At 35.0% G+C, this 18,705-nt stretch overlaps 1 protein-coding gene and 1 long non-coding RNA gene across 3 annotated transcripts in view; one reads left to right on the top strand and one right to left on the bottom strand.

Annotated features, from left to right (window-relative positions):
* Positions 1-4,901, bottom strand: part of LOC135082962 (vitellogenin receptor Yl) — a 153,777-nt gene extending 148,876 nt beyond the window's left edge. The window contains exons 1-4 of the mRNA XM_063977729.1: positions 4,798-4,901; positions 4,058-4,234; positions 1,786-2,055; positions 1,001-1,098 (exon numbers count right to left, since the gene is read on the bottom strand). Of these exons, the coding sequence (XP_063833799.1) occupies positions 1,001-1,098; positions 1,786-2,055; positions 4,058-4,234; positions 4,798-4,858 (606 nt within the window). The 5' untranslated portion in view covers positions 4,859-4,901. The remainder of the gene's footprint in view (positions 1-1,000; positions 1,099-1,785; positions 2,056-4,057; positions 4,235-4,797) is intronic.
* A 3,678-nt stretch (positions 4,902-8,579) lies between these two features.
* Positions 8,580-18,494, top strand: LOC135082964 (uncharacterized). Of its 2 annotated transcripts, none has more exons than XR_010259534.1 (4): positions 8,580-8,827; positions 16,621-16,835; positions 17,013-17,240; positions 18,000-18,494. It is a non-coding gene; the product is annotated as an uncharacterized LOC135082964 (long non-coding RNA). The 2 variants fall into 2 exon arrangements; XR_010259535.1 differs by lacking the exon at positions 8,580-8,827 and adding an exon at positions 16,204-16,311.
* Positions 18,495-18,705: the final 211 nt, after the last annotated feature.

Below are 18,705 nucleotides of genomic sequence, written 5' to 3'. Positions count from 1 at the left end.
TGTATTACTAAACAGTCTACATTACTAACTATGTTATAGATATATAGGTTTGAATAGAAGTCTATATTTTAAGAGTTTATTTTTTTTAAACAGTGAAAAAGTTCATGATCAAGCGCGATCAACCCGTTTCTTTTACATATTTCGAAAGAACATATCTATGGCTTTCATATGACACCAAAATTAGCTGCGTCAAACTGCGTCACCTAAACAAAATATTGCAAAACTGACAATTTTTATGAATTTTAAAAATACTCATAATATGTTTTCAGGCAGTTCCCAGAATAGCATTCCATTAGTATTCCCTATCCTTAAGATGTAATAAAACTTTTAAAAGAACCAAAAATAACTTCTGCATCGTAATTGTATTTTTAAAAATTTATCAAATTTTTAACAAATTATTAGTAAGACTAAATACATCAATGAAAACATTCGTTACTTTTTCTTTTTAAATCACCTTTAAACTATTATTTTAGACAGACTACAGCAATATATAGGCATAAACACACTTAACGTAATTTTGGCCAACTTTTGAGCAAATTTCACCTGTGTGCGTCGCGTCGTAGCAACACATCGTAGTGTTACAGTCTGTTGTCGTAGTATGCTACGAATATTGATATTGAGCTACAGTTTCTGTTGTAGTTGCTACGGTTATTATCCTCGTAGCGCGTAGCAGCACCAGGCCAGGTTGTGAAATATTATTTCTAAGTATCTACTGTTTTTGGGATTTTGTGGTTTCAAATGCAGTTTCTTTTTACCTCATGATAGGTACTCACAACTTCTCAGCTTAGATTTTTCTTTGTTGTTATTTCAATGGTATTTTTAAATAACAAAAATTAACGTTTTATATCTTGCACTACGATGACCTGTTTGATTTTTATTTTCACGTGAGCTATCGTTGAAATTTAAATTTGTTTCTGAGTTTAGGAGTTTTTGTTGTTATTTCAAGGTTTTTTTTTTTTCAAATAACAAAAGGGTTAATAAGTAATAAAATAAGACTTACTTGTTTTATATCTTGCGCTATGATGAGTTTATGTTTGCTCTTTATTTTCACCAAAGCTATCTTGTCTGCCGTGGTGAAGAATATCAGGCCTTCAGGTCCTGAAACAAAATTAAAATATTTTAGTTTTTAACCGACTTGAACAAAAGGAGGAGGTTCTCAATGAGGGCTATCGTTTTTATACTTAACAGTTGGCACCCCTGGCGATTGACAGGACCTTACTCTACAGTGGCGCCATCTTGATGAGTGCAAATGCGATAGTCCTCCTACCACTTTAGCGCTCACCAGTTGGTGCCACTGTCTTCGCTACTAGCAAGTGACAGGACCTTACTCTACAGTGGCGCCAACTGGTGAGCGCTAAAACGATAGCCCTCATTCGGTTGATATCTTTTTTTTTCTATGTATGTACACCGATTATACACTCTTTGGTTTGCTTTTGTCTATTCCAAGAAAAGGATTTTGCTAGCATGAGTTTCACGGACGGTTGCATAGGTGTTTCAATATTCCATCTTGATAAATAATAATAATAGCTTTTCTGGTTTAAAGTGATAATAAAAAGTTCACTACTTCAGAAAAGCATACTTTCGGTGCACAATCTTTTAATCAATATACACAATGCATTTTAATCAAAATAAATACACGATGCAAGGTTTCAAAATTACGAAAGGTCTTACTGAAAAACAGCGTCGTATCTACTCAGTCCCGACTTGCTGAGTCGGGGACTTTTTTGGCACACTTTGACTTAAAAAATTTTGGGTGCCAAATAAAAATTTCAATTTCTCACTCACCAGTAGCATAGCAGAGGTAACTGAATGGGTCTGTAGTGTACCCCTCGTCGCAACTGCAGATGTACCTTCCTTCTGCATTCTCGCAGTAGTGCGAGCAGTGAGGTTTGAGTTGGGCGCACTCGTCAACGTCTTCGCAAATTTTCTTCTCGTAGTTAAATTTTTTCTCGTTGGCGAAACTCTCGCACATGCAAGTGGGACCGTTGCGGTCTGGAAAGCACCTTGTTATGTTTTCTACGCATGGATTTTTTTCTGCAGTACACATTGTAGTCCCTGAAAAAGAGATTTTTATTATTTTAGTAATTTGTAGTGGTGTCCTGGCCTTTTGAGGCACAATAGTTTAATTTGTGGTTGCCGCTGGCCTTTTATGGTACAATAGGCCAGCGGTCGACGGGGATCCAAATTGCGGCCCTTGAATCTGAGAGCGATACCGTTGGTATTAGGGTTGTATCTACAGGCGTTTTCCCCTTTGTTTGGTGGTTGTCATTTTGGTTAAAAATATAACCAAAGGATGATGGGCACAAATGTATGGAAAGTGGTACCCGCTCCAATAGCCATAACCAATATATATTTTAAAAGGCCTTTAGATGTAGGAAAATGTCTGCTATGGGGCCAGTTCTAATTCACGTTTTGAAAGCAGTAATTCCACTAAGTATTATAATGAAAGTATAACACAATCATTCATGTATACGAGTATGTATTATGACTACATTCTATTAATATAACTAAAAGAAGCATTGAAAAGGAAAGGATTATACCTACGATAAACTACCCAAGCTATTAGCCCTTTATTCGCTTTCATCATCATCATCATGATCATTTTAGCCATAGGACGTCCAGTTGAACATAGGCCTCCCCCAATGATTTCCACAATGGCCGGTTGGTGGCGGCCTGCATCCAGCGCCTTCCCGCTACCATTATGAGGTCGTCGGTCCATCTTGTGGGTGGACTTATTGGGTCTTGTGGGTTTATTCGCTTTAGCAACCCATAATAAAACCCTTAAGAAGTAATAAAACTTTAACCCCTTTATTAATAACAGTTACACTCTAGTTGAACTCTGGCTTAAATTGTCATTTGGTATGGAAATGTCATTTTAATCCAAGGCTCTTCCTAGGTGTAACTTTTTATTAATAAGGGGGTAGTAGGTACTTCTTTAAATAAAAATATTTATTTCACAATTATCCCCATCAATAATTATAGAGTTAAGGAAGGATGCTGGAGCAGTAAACCCTTCCTGCCTCGCATAACCCAAGTACCATACGATGGACACGTATGATACTTCTTCTTCTTCTTCCTCGGTCCCTCACTGATGAGGATCGCGACCATAGATAGTGTTCCTCCACAGACTGCGGTCATAAGCTGTGTGGACCGCACGATGCAAACTCCCGCCCACCGTCTTCCTCACCGCGTCCGACCATCTCGTCGGTGCCCTGCCTCGAGCGCGTCCTCCTTCATACTGTATGATACTTAGGTTACACAAAAAGTATCTTTATCTTCGAACGCAACCAGATCTGAGGCTGGTGGCCATAGTAAATGTTGTTCGTCTTGGTAAGACCTTTCAAATGACACTACAAACATAACTATTGGAGCCGGGTACCATTCTGCAAAAAAGTATGTATATCTTCGTACACAACCAGATCTGAGGCTGGTGGTCATAGCAAAAGTTGTTCATCTTGGTAAGACCTTTCAAACGATACTAGACACATATCTATTGGAGCCGGGTACCATTTTGCCCATTGTCCTTTTGTTTTTATATATTTCCTTGGGAATCTAACCCAGTCAACAGTCCTCCTGTCTAATAATCACTGGTTTAACTAATATTTAAACATTGCAAATGTAATCTGTTTTCTGGGGATTTTGCACCAAATAATTAACTCTTTATAAACCATATTAATACTTTTCAACTAACAAACGTACAATGCTGGACAAAGGCATCTTCCTCAAATTTTTACTGCTACTCCTGCTGCGCTCAACGGCGTATTAGCGGGGAGCCGGAGTGGGACCTTCACCAGTTCGTCAGTTCACCAAGTGGTTTCTCACTTGCCTTGGTCGCCATTTGTGATTTTTTCCTCCCCACGCCCATAAAGTTAATTAGAAACTCAATATTAAAATTTCACTTACAATTAGCACAGAAAGGTCCCTCGTCGCTGCCATCGCGGCAGTCGGGGATGCCATCGCACATCATATCACCCGGCAGGCAGTAGGACGAATCTGAGCAGTAGTGGTGCTGCTCGCCCGTGCTCACTTCGCTCAACTTAATAATAAAAACACTTACAATTAGCACAGAAGGGTCCCTCGTCGCTGCCATCGCGGCAGTCGGGGATGCCATCGCACATCATATCACCCGGCAGGCAGTAAGATGAATCTGAGCAATAGTGGTGCTGCTCGCCCGTGCTCAACTCGCTCAGGCAATACAGCGGGTCCTGCATGATGTGGTTCCGGTATTTGTGGTCTGCAATGTAAAGTGCATATTACGATCAGTGGTGGAACTGCTCTAAAAATATGAGCAGAGTTTGTGGCCTGCAGTGTAAAGTAATATTACGGTCACATTGAAGATTAATTAATGTTTACTAGTCATTCTTTGTCATCTGTTGCTTATGTTGCTCACAAATTATTGTATTGCAGTACTTATTGGAAAAATAGTTTTCAAAATTGGTTCAGTTACCTACTAAGTACTATTTTTTGGTTCAGTTGGTCCTACGTCTTAAAAACAATCTCACAAACTGACGAAGTTTATAAAATTTAAACTTTATTAATATAAACCAGTAGGTTATTAAGCTTTCTCACCGCAATAAAGTCTGTTGTCAGTGTTTTTCTTGTTGAAAATCAAAATTATCTTAATTTGTACTATAGACTAATTAAATTAGTACTTACAAATCGTCAAATGCTCTTAAGGAGCCTATACCTGCCTCATTCTTTTTTTGCCCTACCAGCGCTTCGAGACGAACATTTGGCAAGTGCTGAGATGTTGGTTGTCTGTGATTCGGCCAGTATAACCGTGAGGTTGGTACTTACGACAGTTTTCTTCTATGATCTCGTCGGTTTTGTCTTTGCAATCGTAAAACCCGTCGCACATCCATAGCGTTGATATACAGGTCTTGCCTTCGTCGCATGAGAATCCCTTGCAAGTTTTCTGAAACAAAAAAACATTGATTGAGTACGAATTAATAGTACTTAAATAACATTTCTTACGAGGACTTCCTTTAAAGCATTTAATTACAGTACTCCTTCCAGCTGGAAATAAATCACAATGAAACCAAGCATTTGTCGAATCAAACGAAAAATTTTCGCATCTGGTTCACCTCTTAAGTTCATAATATGTATTGAAAATGAGGTCGTGCCCATACTTCTGCCACGAATGGAAAAAATAAAATACATTCATCAATATTTCGTTTCGCTTCTCTGCGTTATTAATTAAGTATCCTATTTTAACAAAAGCTTTCTGCGTTGTTCATTATTTTTTACATACGTTTTATTTACGTGCCTTTTCACGTAGTCAAGGCGAGTTCCCCACTCGAGAACCGAGATTCTGTGCCCTTGGATACGGAAATATGGTAGTGGTAGTGGTAGTTGTCGAGGGTTTTTTAACCAGCCCTGCTTTTTGGGCGTCTTTTTCTTAAAAGAACAATAATGTGTAACCCATTGTTCACGTATTCTCCATTCTCTGCTTCGTTCATTATCTTTTAACATTCGTTTTATTTTGTGACGCAGTGTAGGCAGGTCTCCCACTCGAGAACCGAGATTCTGTGAAAGAAGGGAAACGCCTGGATGTGCGAGTGTGGTGGTGGGAGATGGCTTCTTAACTAGTCCTCCTAGACCAGTGGGCGTCTTTTTTCTTAAAAGAACAATATGTGTAGTAACCCATTGTTCACGTATTCTCCATTCTTTGCTTCGTTCATTATCTTTTAACACTTCGTTCCTATCTTTTTCGCTTGTCTATTGTATTGGATTGTCTGTAAAAATAGGCTTAAGCTTGGAAATAAATAAATAAAAAACATTCGTTTTATTTTGTGACACAGTGTAGCAGGCCTTCCACTCAAGAACCCTGTGAAAGAAGAGAAAGAAAGATTCTGTGAAAGAAGGGAAACGCTTGGATGCGAGAGTGTGGTACCTACTTGTGGTGGACGGTTTCTTGACCAGTCCTGCTAGATCAGCGGGCATCTTTTTCTTAAAAGAACATTAATGTAAAACCTATTGTTTATCTTTGCTTCGTTTCTTTCATTCTTTATTCCCCGTTGCACTCTAGACAGAATGGTCAATCGTCGCATCTGGTGTGGTGGCAAGCTTTAATCCGTTGCCCAGTCAAAATATTGAGTGGGATACAAAAAAAAGTTCTCGATCAAAACCCATTCAACCCACCAAATTACACGCACACTGTTTAACAATATACTGGAAGGCATACATCTACACAATAAAGGAAATTAAATATTGAAGAGACTACATACGCGTTCATAACAAGTCCGGTCACAGCAAGAAAGATTAGACACCTACATCTACTACAATAAAATCTCTATGCAAGTATTGGATAAAAAATCTTAAGGATATCCCTTAACCCATTAGAGGTCAAACACAAAGTACTAATATATTTTCAAAATTTTCTTTATTTTCATATTGAAATCAGAGCAAAAAAACACAAAATAAAAGAAAATGCTGAAAAAAAGTTGTTTTCATGAAATTACAGGGGTGTACTCAATTGGGTACAATGACCTCCTAAGTATGCTAATTTTCAAAATGTGCCTTTTCGACCAAAAATGTTTTCAGAGACTTCTTATACTGCCAACGCACTGTTGAATGCCAGAGAACATACCCCAGTAGGGTAATTCAAGTGCAATCTGTCATTTCAATCTATTCTATTTGTCATTTAGCTTGTTTAATCTGTGCTGAATAAAGTGCACAATATTTAAGCAGGATATGGTTGCACGCGGATTTTTAGAGAGTTAAATCTTTTGGCCAATAGAAAACGTCATAATAGTTATTATATGAACTGGGATTGGTCAATGACTTTTGAAATTAAAATCCGATGGCCTGAAAAAATCGGTTTTCCAACAAACGTCAGTTACGCGCAAGGAGGTTTAGCTATTTATCCATCGAAGTTAATAAGGGAGAAGACATAAGACTAATTTTATTATTTGCCTGCCGCGACCCGGTTTTTACGAACAATGACGATGACGAACGATGAACCAGTAACGAGGAGCACACTTAGCAATGCTTCCAGGTTGCGCCTCGGTATCAATTAAGTAACATTTTCCGTTAAGTTTACTTTATGGCCAACTAAAGGACTTTTGCCGTCTCCATGGACAAACTCGAAGTATGATAACTACAGTCATTGTCAAAATTTTGCACTGCCATTGCCGCTGGATACCATATATCGCTACTATATTCATAGATAATAGACTTTCAGTTAATCGTCAAAATTGACATTGTTTTTTAAATAACAACAAATGGTATGAATTTTTAAATGTGATATTTTTATAAAGGTAAGTCCCCAAAACAACATTTGATAGCCTATTTTCTTTCGTTGGCATCTAAGTTCCTGTTTTCTACATATATGTTACTACTACCTATTGGATAAGTAACTAAGAACTTTGTCGTTTATTCCATGTGAACAAAATCCCTAAAAGCCCATTTGTAATAATATTCTTACTAAACACTGCTGAAAAAGGACTAAACTTCTGAGCTATGAACGTATAATCCAGTAGCATTAAGTAGGTAGGTACGTATAGCGACGTTGGAACTTGATATAGAAGTTAGCTGTTTTATATTTTTTTTCACAGCAGAAATCTTTATCTTTGATCTTAATATCTGATCGTACGTATTGTCTTTTAAAATATTACATTTGCCTAAATAAAAATAACCGACCTGCTGCTTATGTAAATTATAATTATTTATAACCCTACTTACAATGCATAACAATCATAATTAGGTATTATAACCCTACTTAACAATGCATAACAATCATAAGATAGTTTGGCGTATAAGTAGGTAGGTAGGTACTATCTAGGCCGAAGGTGGAAGCGATCGACCCGGAAATATTCTCAACCATCTCAACTATCATAATATGTATTTAGAACAGTCCCTCCTTACCAATGATATTATAGATAATACCATTGCTCCTTACCATCAATGCAATCGAGCAGACAAAGGACATTGATAAAAATCGCCCTAAGATTTTCAAAGACTTAGTATGTACCATAATTTTATGTATATTTTATTTATTTACTTGCAAGTGTCCAAACCTATCGGACAAGTTGCAGTTCGAAAAAATATTTTAAAAGTATTTAAACGAAATCAAAGTCACCGACATAATAATATTGACAGAGCAGAGACAGAGATGCGCTTTTTTAATTCGATTTAAGTAAATAATGGTATGATCGATTAGACTAGAGTCTAATCATTAGACCTTTAGACGGGCGCAGATCCGCCGCGCCCGCAGCGCTTCAGTGGATTATTGCATTTTATGTATATTTAATCACATTTATTTACCTACATTTACATATTTACTCTTTTCTTTAAGTGTAGACACTGTTTATGTATAAGTCCACTATTGCATGCCGTGGCAACCTATAATTAAGGCAGCACTTAGATTAAGTTAAATACGTTGTAAATATTGATTGTCTTCCAGTGTATGTCTTGTTGGTTGTCCTATTAAATAAATAAAATAAATATTTATAGCAACACAATGTTTAAAAATAAAATTTTTCAAAAACGATCAATTTAATCGATTATGTCTATTCTAAATGGACATCCCTATTTGTTAGTCAAATTGTCATTCACTCGCATCACCTTTTCTCTCTCACTCACTCTTGCTGTGTTGCTGTCTTGCTTGATCCTTCTTTGTGATTCGTTTGTGTTTTAGCTTTTATTTTCGGAACTTTATTAACTACAAACTTGGCTATTCAAACGGACTCTGATTGATTGCAATAACGACATACACAGCCTGGGATTTACTGTTTTTGTGTGGCTCGGCCAAGGCTCGGCTGGTGGTTCTATGGTGTTAGAAAATGAGCAACTTAATTATACACAACAATGGGCAGCACCTCGATCGGTAAGTACCTACATTTTGCTCTGCAATCTTATGAATAAGTACTAGCCTTGCCAAACTTCTGAATGAAGAATGTTCACTGATTTTGTTTTTTAGCTTTCTGTATTCTCTGTTAAAAATAAAAAATACACGTGAAAGAATTATTTCGATACGTCAATTAGTTTCCAAGATATTGAATTTTAAAAGTGCGGGCGGCGGCCGGCCCGCCATTTTATGCGCGTGACGTCATATTACAACGACTGGCTCATATTTGTATGGGTGGAATCTTGTAAACTGAATTAAGACCCACTTCCAGGCAACGGATTAAGCTGAAATTTCGCAAACACATGTGATTTGGATGACCATGCAATATTATGATGACATGGAGCTGATCTGATGATGGAGCTGGAAGGTGGCCATAGGAACTCTATAATAAAACGACTTAAATGCATCGAGTTTGGGCTCGTTCGTTTCGTATTGATGAGTATTTTAATTCTATATAGTAATCGGGGTCTAATGATGGAGCTGGAAGGTAATTCGCAATAAAACGACACAATCGCGTCAAGTTTGGGTTTGGTTCAATTTTAATTTCTGTGATGGGTCTGGGTGTTAATATGTATAATAAGTTTGTATTTACAAAAAAAAATATTTAAGTATGTTTATATCCGTTTTCTAGTGAGCGGACGCTGTGAATGTACGTCACACGGGGTCACGTGACCGTCGGCGGGACTCAATATTTAAGCGAACTTTGAATGCCTATAAAATCATAACTACTGGGTATTTTTGAATGAAATAAAAACTAATGTATTTGTAAATGTAAAAGCTTAACTGTAAAATAGGTTTCAAGTGATTTTGCATACCTAGTAACATTCTCAATTGCCATTCTCATGGCGGGTTGTCTTGAAATGAATGTTCCGCTATTATCTGTGGTTCAACCCTGGACAGCAAAGAGCATAAAAGAGTAAGAGACGGCACTCCATAGATATTTTTTGAGCTCACGCACACATATGCATTTTAGAGAACGACCCGCAAATCTTTACCAACCGCACAAACTACAGGCGGAGCTACCAACATAATGCCTTATTTTCTGACAGTATTAGTGACGTTCGTAATAACTTATCGATTATCGATACTTTGCTAGGGTTGTAATTGCATATCGATATCTAGTATAGGAACCTTCAATATTTTAATGATTACTATTTTTATTTTATACTATGTGTAAGTAAAACGAAGTTTTGTAACGTAAATTATTTATTTCGAAATAAAATAGGTATATTACAATAAGTATTGAACATGACATAGCAGTTGTAGGCATGAGGAATTATTGAAAATTATAACAAAGTACAGAAATGATAATTTTGTAAACTTTTATTTTCACAACTTTTTCTAAGAAAAAATAGGATTTTTATTTATAAACATCTTTAATTTTCTTATCAGCTGATCGAACCTCAGCCTCAAGATTACTTTTCAATGCTTTGTTGCTGTGCTTTTTTACTTTTGTCAGCAAAATTGTTTTCACTTTTTATGAAGCTGTCATTAATGATTTTACAACTTTTTCTTAGAAAAAGGTAACTTAATATTTTAAACATCTTATCATAAATTTCTTTATTATGTTGTTGACATTTAAACCAACTAAAATTACAATTTGTACTCAACATTAAGAAAATGAATTTTCCAACATTTTCCATATATATCTGGTCGGTAATATGGTCATGATAAAATTGTTTAGCTTCATTTACGGTGGTACATAATTGAATTGTTGGATAAACGAGACTTTTTTTATCATGCCACCATTCGCGAAGAGATATACAGTGTGTCCGGGCTTGTAGTGATCAAACTTTAAGGGCGTAATCTATGGACAATTTTATCGATGAAATTACTTCAAATTTGGGGCTTGACCCATTTCTCGCAAAATTACGAGGATTTAAGTTTTTAATTTTTAGTTTTCACCTCTTCCTTCAAAAACAAGTGAAAACGTGGGTAGCTTAACATTAATATGCAAATATTTCATATCATGCTATAGCCAATAAAATTATCTATTAGTAGAAGAAGAAAACAGACACAAATTTCATACATTTTATGGGAGTAAGAATGGATTGAATTAGAAAAATACATTACTTTTTTCACTTCTTTTTCAGTTATTTTCCAACACAAGAAAAACCAGGTCGTTAAGGTATGTTTTATTTGCATTGTATTTTTAGTATTTGAGCTATTCTACAAAACGAATGTAAATTTATTAGTCTACGTCTATTAGTTTCGACGTAATTGTTGAACAAAGATACCCCTTCCCAGCGGTTTCCATAGTAATCGGAATAGGTTGTGTGATTCTTTCAGGCAGTGCATTTTCGCATGTCGCGTGCTCTATGGAAACCGCTGGGAAGGGGTATTTTTGTTCAACAATTACGTCGAAACTAATAGACGTATACTAATAAATTTACATTCGTTTTGTAGAATAGCTCAAATACTAATAATACAATGCAAATAAAACATACCTTAACGACCTGGTTTTTCTTGTGTTGGAAAATAACTGAAAAAGAAGTGAAAAAAGTAATGTATTTTTCTAATTCAATCCATTCTTACTCCCATAAAATGTATGAAATTTGTGTCTGTTTTCTTCTTCTACTAATAGATAATCTTATTGGCTATCGCATGATATAAAATATTTGCCTATTAATGTTAAGCTACCCACGCTTTCACTTGTTTTTTAAAGAAGAGGTGTAAACTAAAAATTAAAAACTTAAATCGATGTAATTTTTCGAGAAATGGGTCAAGCCCCAAATTTGAAGTATTTTCATCGATAAAATTGTTCATAGATTACGCCTTTAAAGTTTGATCACTACATGCCCGGACACACTGTATATGCATACAAATCATTGTCAACAGGAGTTTTCACGCTCAAACACTCTTCACAAATTAAACAAGAACTGTTCTGTAATAGTTTGGCAGCTAAATACCCGCTTACATATACTACTGGTTGGTTTTCAAGGCTACACAAATTTTCAATGGGCTGTTCTAAGTTTTCAGGGTCCGGGATAGACAACACAGGATAAAATTCAGTGTCTGTGGAATCTTGAACATTAATTTTTATTTCTGTTGTTTTTAAATTAGTTTTTAAAATGTCTTTATATTCCAGCATATGTTTATTGTTGTCTGCTTCACAATTAGCACTTCTGCTATGAGGCACTTTCAGCCCAGTAACCATGCTTGTTTTAAGCGCTGCAGTAAAGTGCGTGATAGTGGGATTTCTATTGGTTACACTGTGTTGCCTAATGATTCCAAATAAGTTTTCCAGAGAGTCTTGGTTAAACTGTCTAAGGTTCATATATTTAAACCCTTCATTCTTTAACTTTTCCCAAATATCGTTTAAGGATTTGATAGATATTTGATATCCCTTTACGCATTTAACATTTTTTAGTATCGTGTTTTCTGCTGTTATAAATTTTATGGTTTTTAACTTATCAGTATAAAAGGTCCAAGACTCAATGTGATTACTTGATGTGGAAACATTTTCCCGGATCCCTTTCTTTACGTCATTTAAAGATGATGGACCATTTGTACAATCAAATAGTTTATCTAACTGTTCAATCACAAATGCTGTATCATTGCAATCAGAAACTTCTTTCCATGCCATCATTTTTAAAATAGCTGCCACGGTATTACTCAGAGCATGCGCAGCATACTTCACCCTCATCTTAGTTTTGAATGTTGGATTTACAATGGTACTATTCAGTTTTTTAAAATTTAAAAAAATTCTGTTGTGTTCTTCTGCAACTACCAAATGCCTCCATTGTGCAATTTTTCCATCGAAAGACATATTTCCACTTTTAAAGAAATTGTTTCGTAATGATTTGAACAAGTGAGGGATGTCATAGATTATAAAAATTTTGTCATTATTTACAGAGAAAAAGTTGCTATCTATGCCTTGTCCACAGTTTCTTTTTAACATGTTAAGAGCTCCTATATTTGTAGATCCCTGATCACAAACTGTTGTTAGAACCATAAATCCGATTTCTTTTAATTTTTTGATGATGTCCGATATAATTTTTGCCAGTTTTGCTGTTGATATTGTGCCTTCCACAAAATAGTGCGCAATATATTGTTTGTATTTATGTTTAGCACCCTGTATCATAAACACTAACGCATGGTCTGCAATTTTCTTTTCTCGTCCCATGTTCTCGCCCTCTCCATAATCCACGTAGCCATCCACTTTATCAGCAATTTCGTTATAAATTATCCGTTTCTTTAACGCCATCTCGTCAAATATTAACGAGCAATATTTATTTTCCTTTGGCATACTTGATGCTTTTGCCTCTATCATATCAATTATATTTTTATTTATACCAGGCTCCATTGGTATATTTTTTAAAATCCTTTGGAGCGTTTTAGTGCTTGGTAGCGTAAACAGCTTTTGCATATAGCGGTATGCTTTAGGGGACCGTTTAAATATAGCCAAAGCATATATTTTGTTGGCTAAAGTCCACCTTTTTCCTTGTGACTTTTTTTTGTTATTCTGCACTACATCCTTTACTAACGATGTCAGCACTTCCGAATCTAACTTGTCTAAATTCACTCTTGACTTCGCTATATTCCTTATTGTTTTTTTTGCATTTTGTAACTGTCGCCAAAGCCTCTTCTCTTTAATTGTAAATGTTGATGAAGTGTCTGTAATAAAAACATTTCCATTAGTAAAAAAAACAACATTAAAGCAAATTGAATTGAATATTGGTTAATTAATCAGCAATTTTACTTAGTTTTTTAAATTAGGTATGTTTTATCTTACCTTTCATTTCAATGTTTTTCTTAGGTCTTTTATAACTGTGGACTAATATTTCTGCCTGTGCATCTTGATGGCAAATGTTTTTATCATCTGAAATATTATAAATATGCAAATTAGTTTAAAATTTATTTTGTTGTTTTATGAAACATATTATTTCCAAATCAATCAATCATTATCAAGTTTTAAAAAAATGCAAAGACAGGATAATGATAGCTCTTCTCATAAAATATGAAGCGTGGGCCCACCTTCAATAACAATGACATAATATTAAATTAAAGGCATTTAGAGGTTTTAATGTTCTGCATTCTGGATGCGGTCTGCGGGTATGTCAAGACAATCTGTAAGTGGTCGTGATAAGGCAATCAGTCACGTGTGCTTTGCGTTCTTTGTTCGTATCCGCACGGTCAAATCGCATTAATATAAAATGTTCAGAAACCTAGAATGTTGTACATATAAGTTCATTTTGACCTGACTGCAGACTGCAGAACGCATCCAGGGTGGCATTCTTTAGTTTGAGGGAAGGCATATTTTAGAAGGTAAATAATTAGTTTGTACACTTACCATGAGTAATGGGTTTATAGGTCATATGTTCTGGTGCATTGGAAGTAGAAGGAAGAGGTTCAAAAGTTGTTTTCGCAGAAATACCAGAATCTGGTATATCCACAGCTCCCAAACATGTTGAATTTAGTTGTTTGGTTGTAGTTGTAAGGGGAACTGAAAGCAGATAATGAAATGTGAATTGGGTAATAAAATGTCATGTTCTTACCCAACTTTAGGGTACAATCAGTCTAGTACATGTCTTGCTCACATTAAAAATTACTAGCTTATAAATATTATTAAACTAGCTGACCTGGCTAATTAATGTAGATTGCCTAAAATTTTTCAAATTGGTCCAGTACTTTTTTTGAAGAATTTGTATTACACAAATTACTAAAGTCCCTCTAACTCAACACACATTCTAAGCTAAATTGTGTTACGAGTGGGTTTACTACAATATTCAAGCTGTGGGGTTCTAACCCGCACTTTAGGCTATCTTGGCTTCGAGTTACGGAGCCGATCAAATACAAACAAACAATTAAATATTTCCTTTTTATATTATTAGTATAATTTTAGATAAACATACCTCGTTCAACTGGATTTGACTTCTTTGGAATGCAATATGAATGATCATAAAGAACTGTAACAAAGTATAGATATAATTAATAATTGAAATTATATATTATTTATTGATAAGCATACAACACATGTTTGTGGTTACAAAGAAAGAACCTTGTTAAATTGCATTCGGTTGGTTTGTTTTGGAAACCAAAGAAAATTAATTAAGACATCTAAATAATTCAGAAAAATTGATAGATAGTAAATTAAATTTTAAAAAAATAATTGAAGTCATCATCATACCTGTCTTGAGGTTTTCTTTATTGGAGTCTTTTACATGAAGAGGAAACTCTGTCAAAACTTCATCTGGCAAGATGGGATTGCTCAATTCCAGTGTTGGAATAGCTGAGTTCTTCAGCCGAGTTCCTTTGGCATTGAAGGATTCAGGAGTGAAGTGCCCACCACAAACAAACTTCAGTTGGTGTAACTTTTCAATAGGTACATATGCTAAGTCTTCTATGCCAGCATTTTTAACCCACATTCGACAACTGAAATAAGAAATACCTATTAGAAAAGAAAAAGAATAACAAACTGAAATTTATTCATCAACTAATTTCTTTTAGTATTGTTATGCAATTCATTTACAGAGTACGAAACAAAATACTGAAATTAAAAATTGGTTATGGTTATTTACTGTATGATTAAAAATATTAAGCCTTTAAGTTTACACAATCAGTAAAATTATCTTGTAATAAATGAGTGTTATTAGAAACTTACCGGTCAGAATCCAGAGGAAACCTACTCAAAAGTAAGGGTGATCCACCACGACTTCGCCTCTTATTACAAATAACGCACTTCTTGTTGTTTCTACTCTCCATTATCAGTAGAAGCCTAAAATGAAATAGGTATTAATTAAACAAAGCCTATAATTTCTCCCCAACCAGTGTCAATGCCCTGGTTCATGCATTTACCAGTTTTGAAAGTACATTTACATTTTCATCACATAGGGTTGTTTTTAATGAAAAATAGATTTGTAATAGATCTAATATTTCAAGTAAGTAGATAACATACCCATTAAACAGAAAAGTAAATAAGAGTTTAAACTTTTGTAGAAGTTGAAACACAGCTTATTTAAAAGAGTCTCTATCTCACAAAAAACATAACACTGAACAGCAAACTTTATCACGCCCGATACGGAGGAACTTAATCAACTCAACGTAAACGACAGAAAAGTTTATTTACAGTAATATTGCACCAAATCTGAGAAAATAACTTCACACGAATCAATTCGCCGGTTAAAAACTCAAACTCAATTGACAGACATTTTTTTTCATTTGTCAAACTAACAATACTACCAACATAAGGACACTAACAATTATTTTTAGTATGGTGGTATTGATCCGCGGGTTCCCCTGCTATAGTGAAATCAATCCAAAATGCACTTTATTGCTTAAGGGATAAGGTTGTATATCAATTGCTACATATAGAGACTAGTTTTTGTATGAGAAGTGTCTACCCACTGCTGGACAGTGTGGACAGCCAGGCCCGATTCGATTGTAAGAAACTAGTCGATGGTACAGCGCAATGGAGGCATGAGCGAAACAACAATTATGTTGACAATCCAGCTGGTTTTGGTGTAAATCTAAGGAATTATTTACTTTGACACTATCTCCCTGCTCTCAATGAAAGCTTGTTTTGTTTTGTTTTTTGGAACTAAGACTACTAGGTTATTATTTTTTGTAACTAAGTTTGTAACACGTCATAATTAATTATTATAACAACAATGCTTATTTACTAAAGCTGTTTAACCCTACCCTCTGACCCAAAATTCTACTAACAGCACATAATATTGAATTATCATTTTTTTTATGGTTTGCGGCTCAATTTATTCAACGCACAGGAGTATGTGTGGCATGGCATGCAATGAATCTATTTATTTTTACAGGTTACAGCTCATGATCTTATATGCACAACATGTTGGACCCAAGCCCAAGATACAACACAAATGCATCTACTTCAAATCTTAGCAGAAAATGTGTGCTTTGCAGTAGAACACTAGAGCCTAGAACACGTTCACATCAGCTCATGTCCCTGAGAACTAACACTCAACATCATATTAACATCAGGAACATAATTGTGGAACGACTAACTCCATTAGAGGTAATGCACGCTAAAGTCCTTATTTAATAAAATGTTATTGGCTATACAATCAGTCTAATTCTTGTAAAGTTATTGGTTTCTGTAAATTAATACTAAAATAAAATAATTTAAGTGCGGGACATTAAAAAACTGATAATTTTTTTAAACTTATTTCTAATTATTATTATTTTTAAACAGGTTACTGCAAATGACTACATCTGTGGGGCTTGTCACTCATTATTGCAAAGAGATACCACACCTACTTCACAAGACTCTCCAGATATGCCAACCGGTGCCCCGGTAGGTCACCAACAAGTTTGTGTTGGATGTGGTTGTTCATTATTGCGAACTTGAAGTCATTGTTTGGATACAGAGAATAATCAAGATATATTAAACATTGTTCGAAATTGGATTCAACCCAGAGAGGTAAGAGCCCTGCCAGTTTTATAATACATAAAAATAATTATGCCGGTTTATTATAATAATAAAAAAGGTTTTTTCCGAATCAGCCTTCCCATCCTTCAACTCCTTCCATTGCTTTCAATCTGCCACTACTCTCATCCATACAGGTTATACAGGGTGGAAACGATAAGTGATCTCACTCGATTATTTCTAAACTACACAAGATATCGAAAAACTGGTTACTCATCCTGAAAGTGCTTCACGAGCTCTTTCTAACGGTATCAGTAAATAGTTACAGAATTAACTGGATCTATCCGAAAATTCAATGTTTTCAGCCTCCATACTAAATGTATGCCAGCCACACAATATTAAAAGTGTTATAGATCACTTATCGTTTCCACCCTGTATAATACAAATAGACTTATATTATTAAAATATTGCAATATTATTACTTACATAATATTAAACATAATTTTTACTATTATAAAGCCAGTTAAAAATTCCCTGAGCCAAATAAACTCAGTAAAGTTTTATTTATACTTCCTGCATAACAACAGACTACTCTTTTAAACTACCACTATTCTCACTCTCAATCCTCGTTCCTCATTCATCCCTTTCGTTTCCTCCATAGACCAATCATTCCTCATCATTCAGCGTTCAAATCATAAATTATCTTTCATCACTCATCTTACTATTCCGTTACACACAAAAGTCGTTAATCCTATATAAATATTGCTCTTCTTATTGTTGAACTGTGAATCTGATGTTTTATTTTATTTTCAGATTCGTCCTTCAGATCTTCTTTGCCATAGATACTATCAGAGAGCACGAATTACTACAGTTGGTGCTTATTTAATGAAGCTGAGGACCGGTGATTCAGATGACAGAATAGCTACATTACTTGGCATTTCAAGGAGTACTCTTACAAAATATGTAATGAAAGCACGCAGTATGATGGAGGAACATTTCGTACCAGCACATTTAGGGTTACAACATATTAGTAGAGAGGAAGTAGCCCAAAGAAACCTTTATGTTCCAGTCTCTTTTCGGGAAGCCAGGAAACGATTTACCACAAAGAAAGGCTATTGTCATCATGGATGGTACATACATACATTTATGTGCAAAAAAGTAGCAATTATGCATACCAAAAAAAAAACTTATTCCCTATACAAATATCGGAATCTCGTTAAACCATTTATGGTACTTTGTTGTGATGGCGACATCATTGATGTATTGGGCCCATATTTAATAGAAAATGTAGAACATGACCATTAATAAATAATAAGTACCTACATACGTATTTTCATTTATACCTACATAACTGCCTACTTACCCTTGGGTCGGAATAAAGATATTTTTGGATTTAAATGTAAGTAAAATATATTAACTTCTTTTTAAAAAATGTTTGGCTTTTCCGTAGGCATTCCTATTTTTCCAATACGCAAAGTTCTATTTGCTGCTATTCATACGGTTTGACAAAGGGGTTCTT

The sequence above is a fragment of the Ostrinia nubilalis genome, chromosome 22, assembly GCF_963855985.1.
Source record: "Ostrinia nubilalis chromosome 22, ilOstNubi1.1, whole genome shotgun sequence".
NCBI lineage: Eukaryota > Metazoa > Arthropoda > Insecta > Lepidoptera > Crambidae > Ostrinia > Ostrinia nubilalis.
The sequence above is the reverse complement of the archived record's forward strand: the minus strand, read 5'-3'. Positions and strand labels throughout refer to the sequence as shown.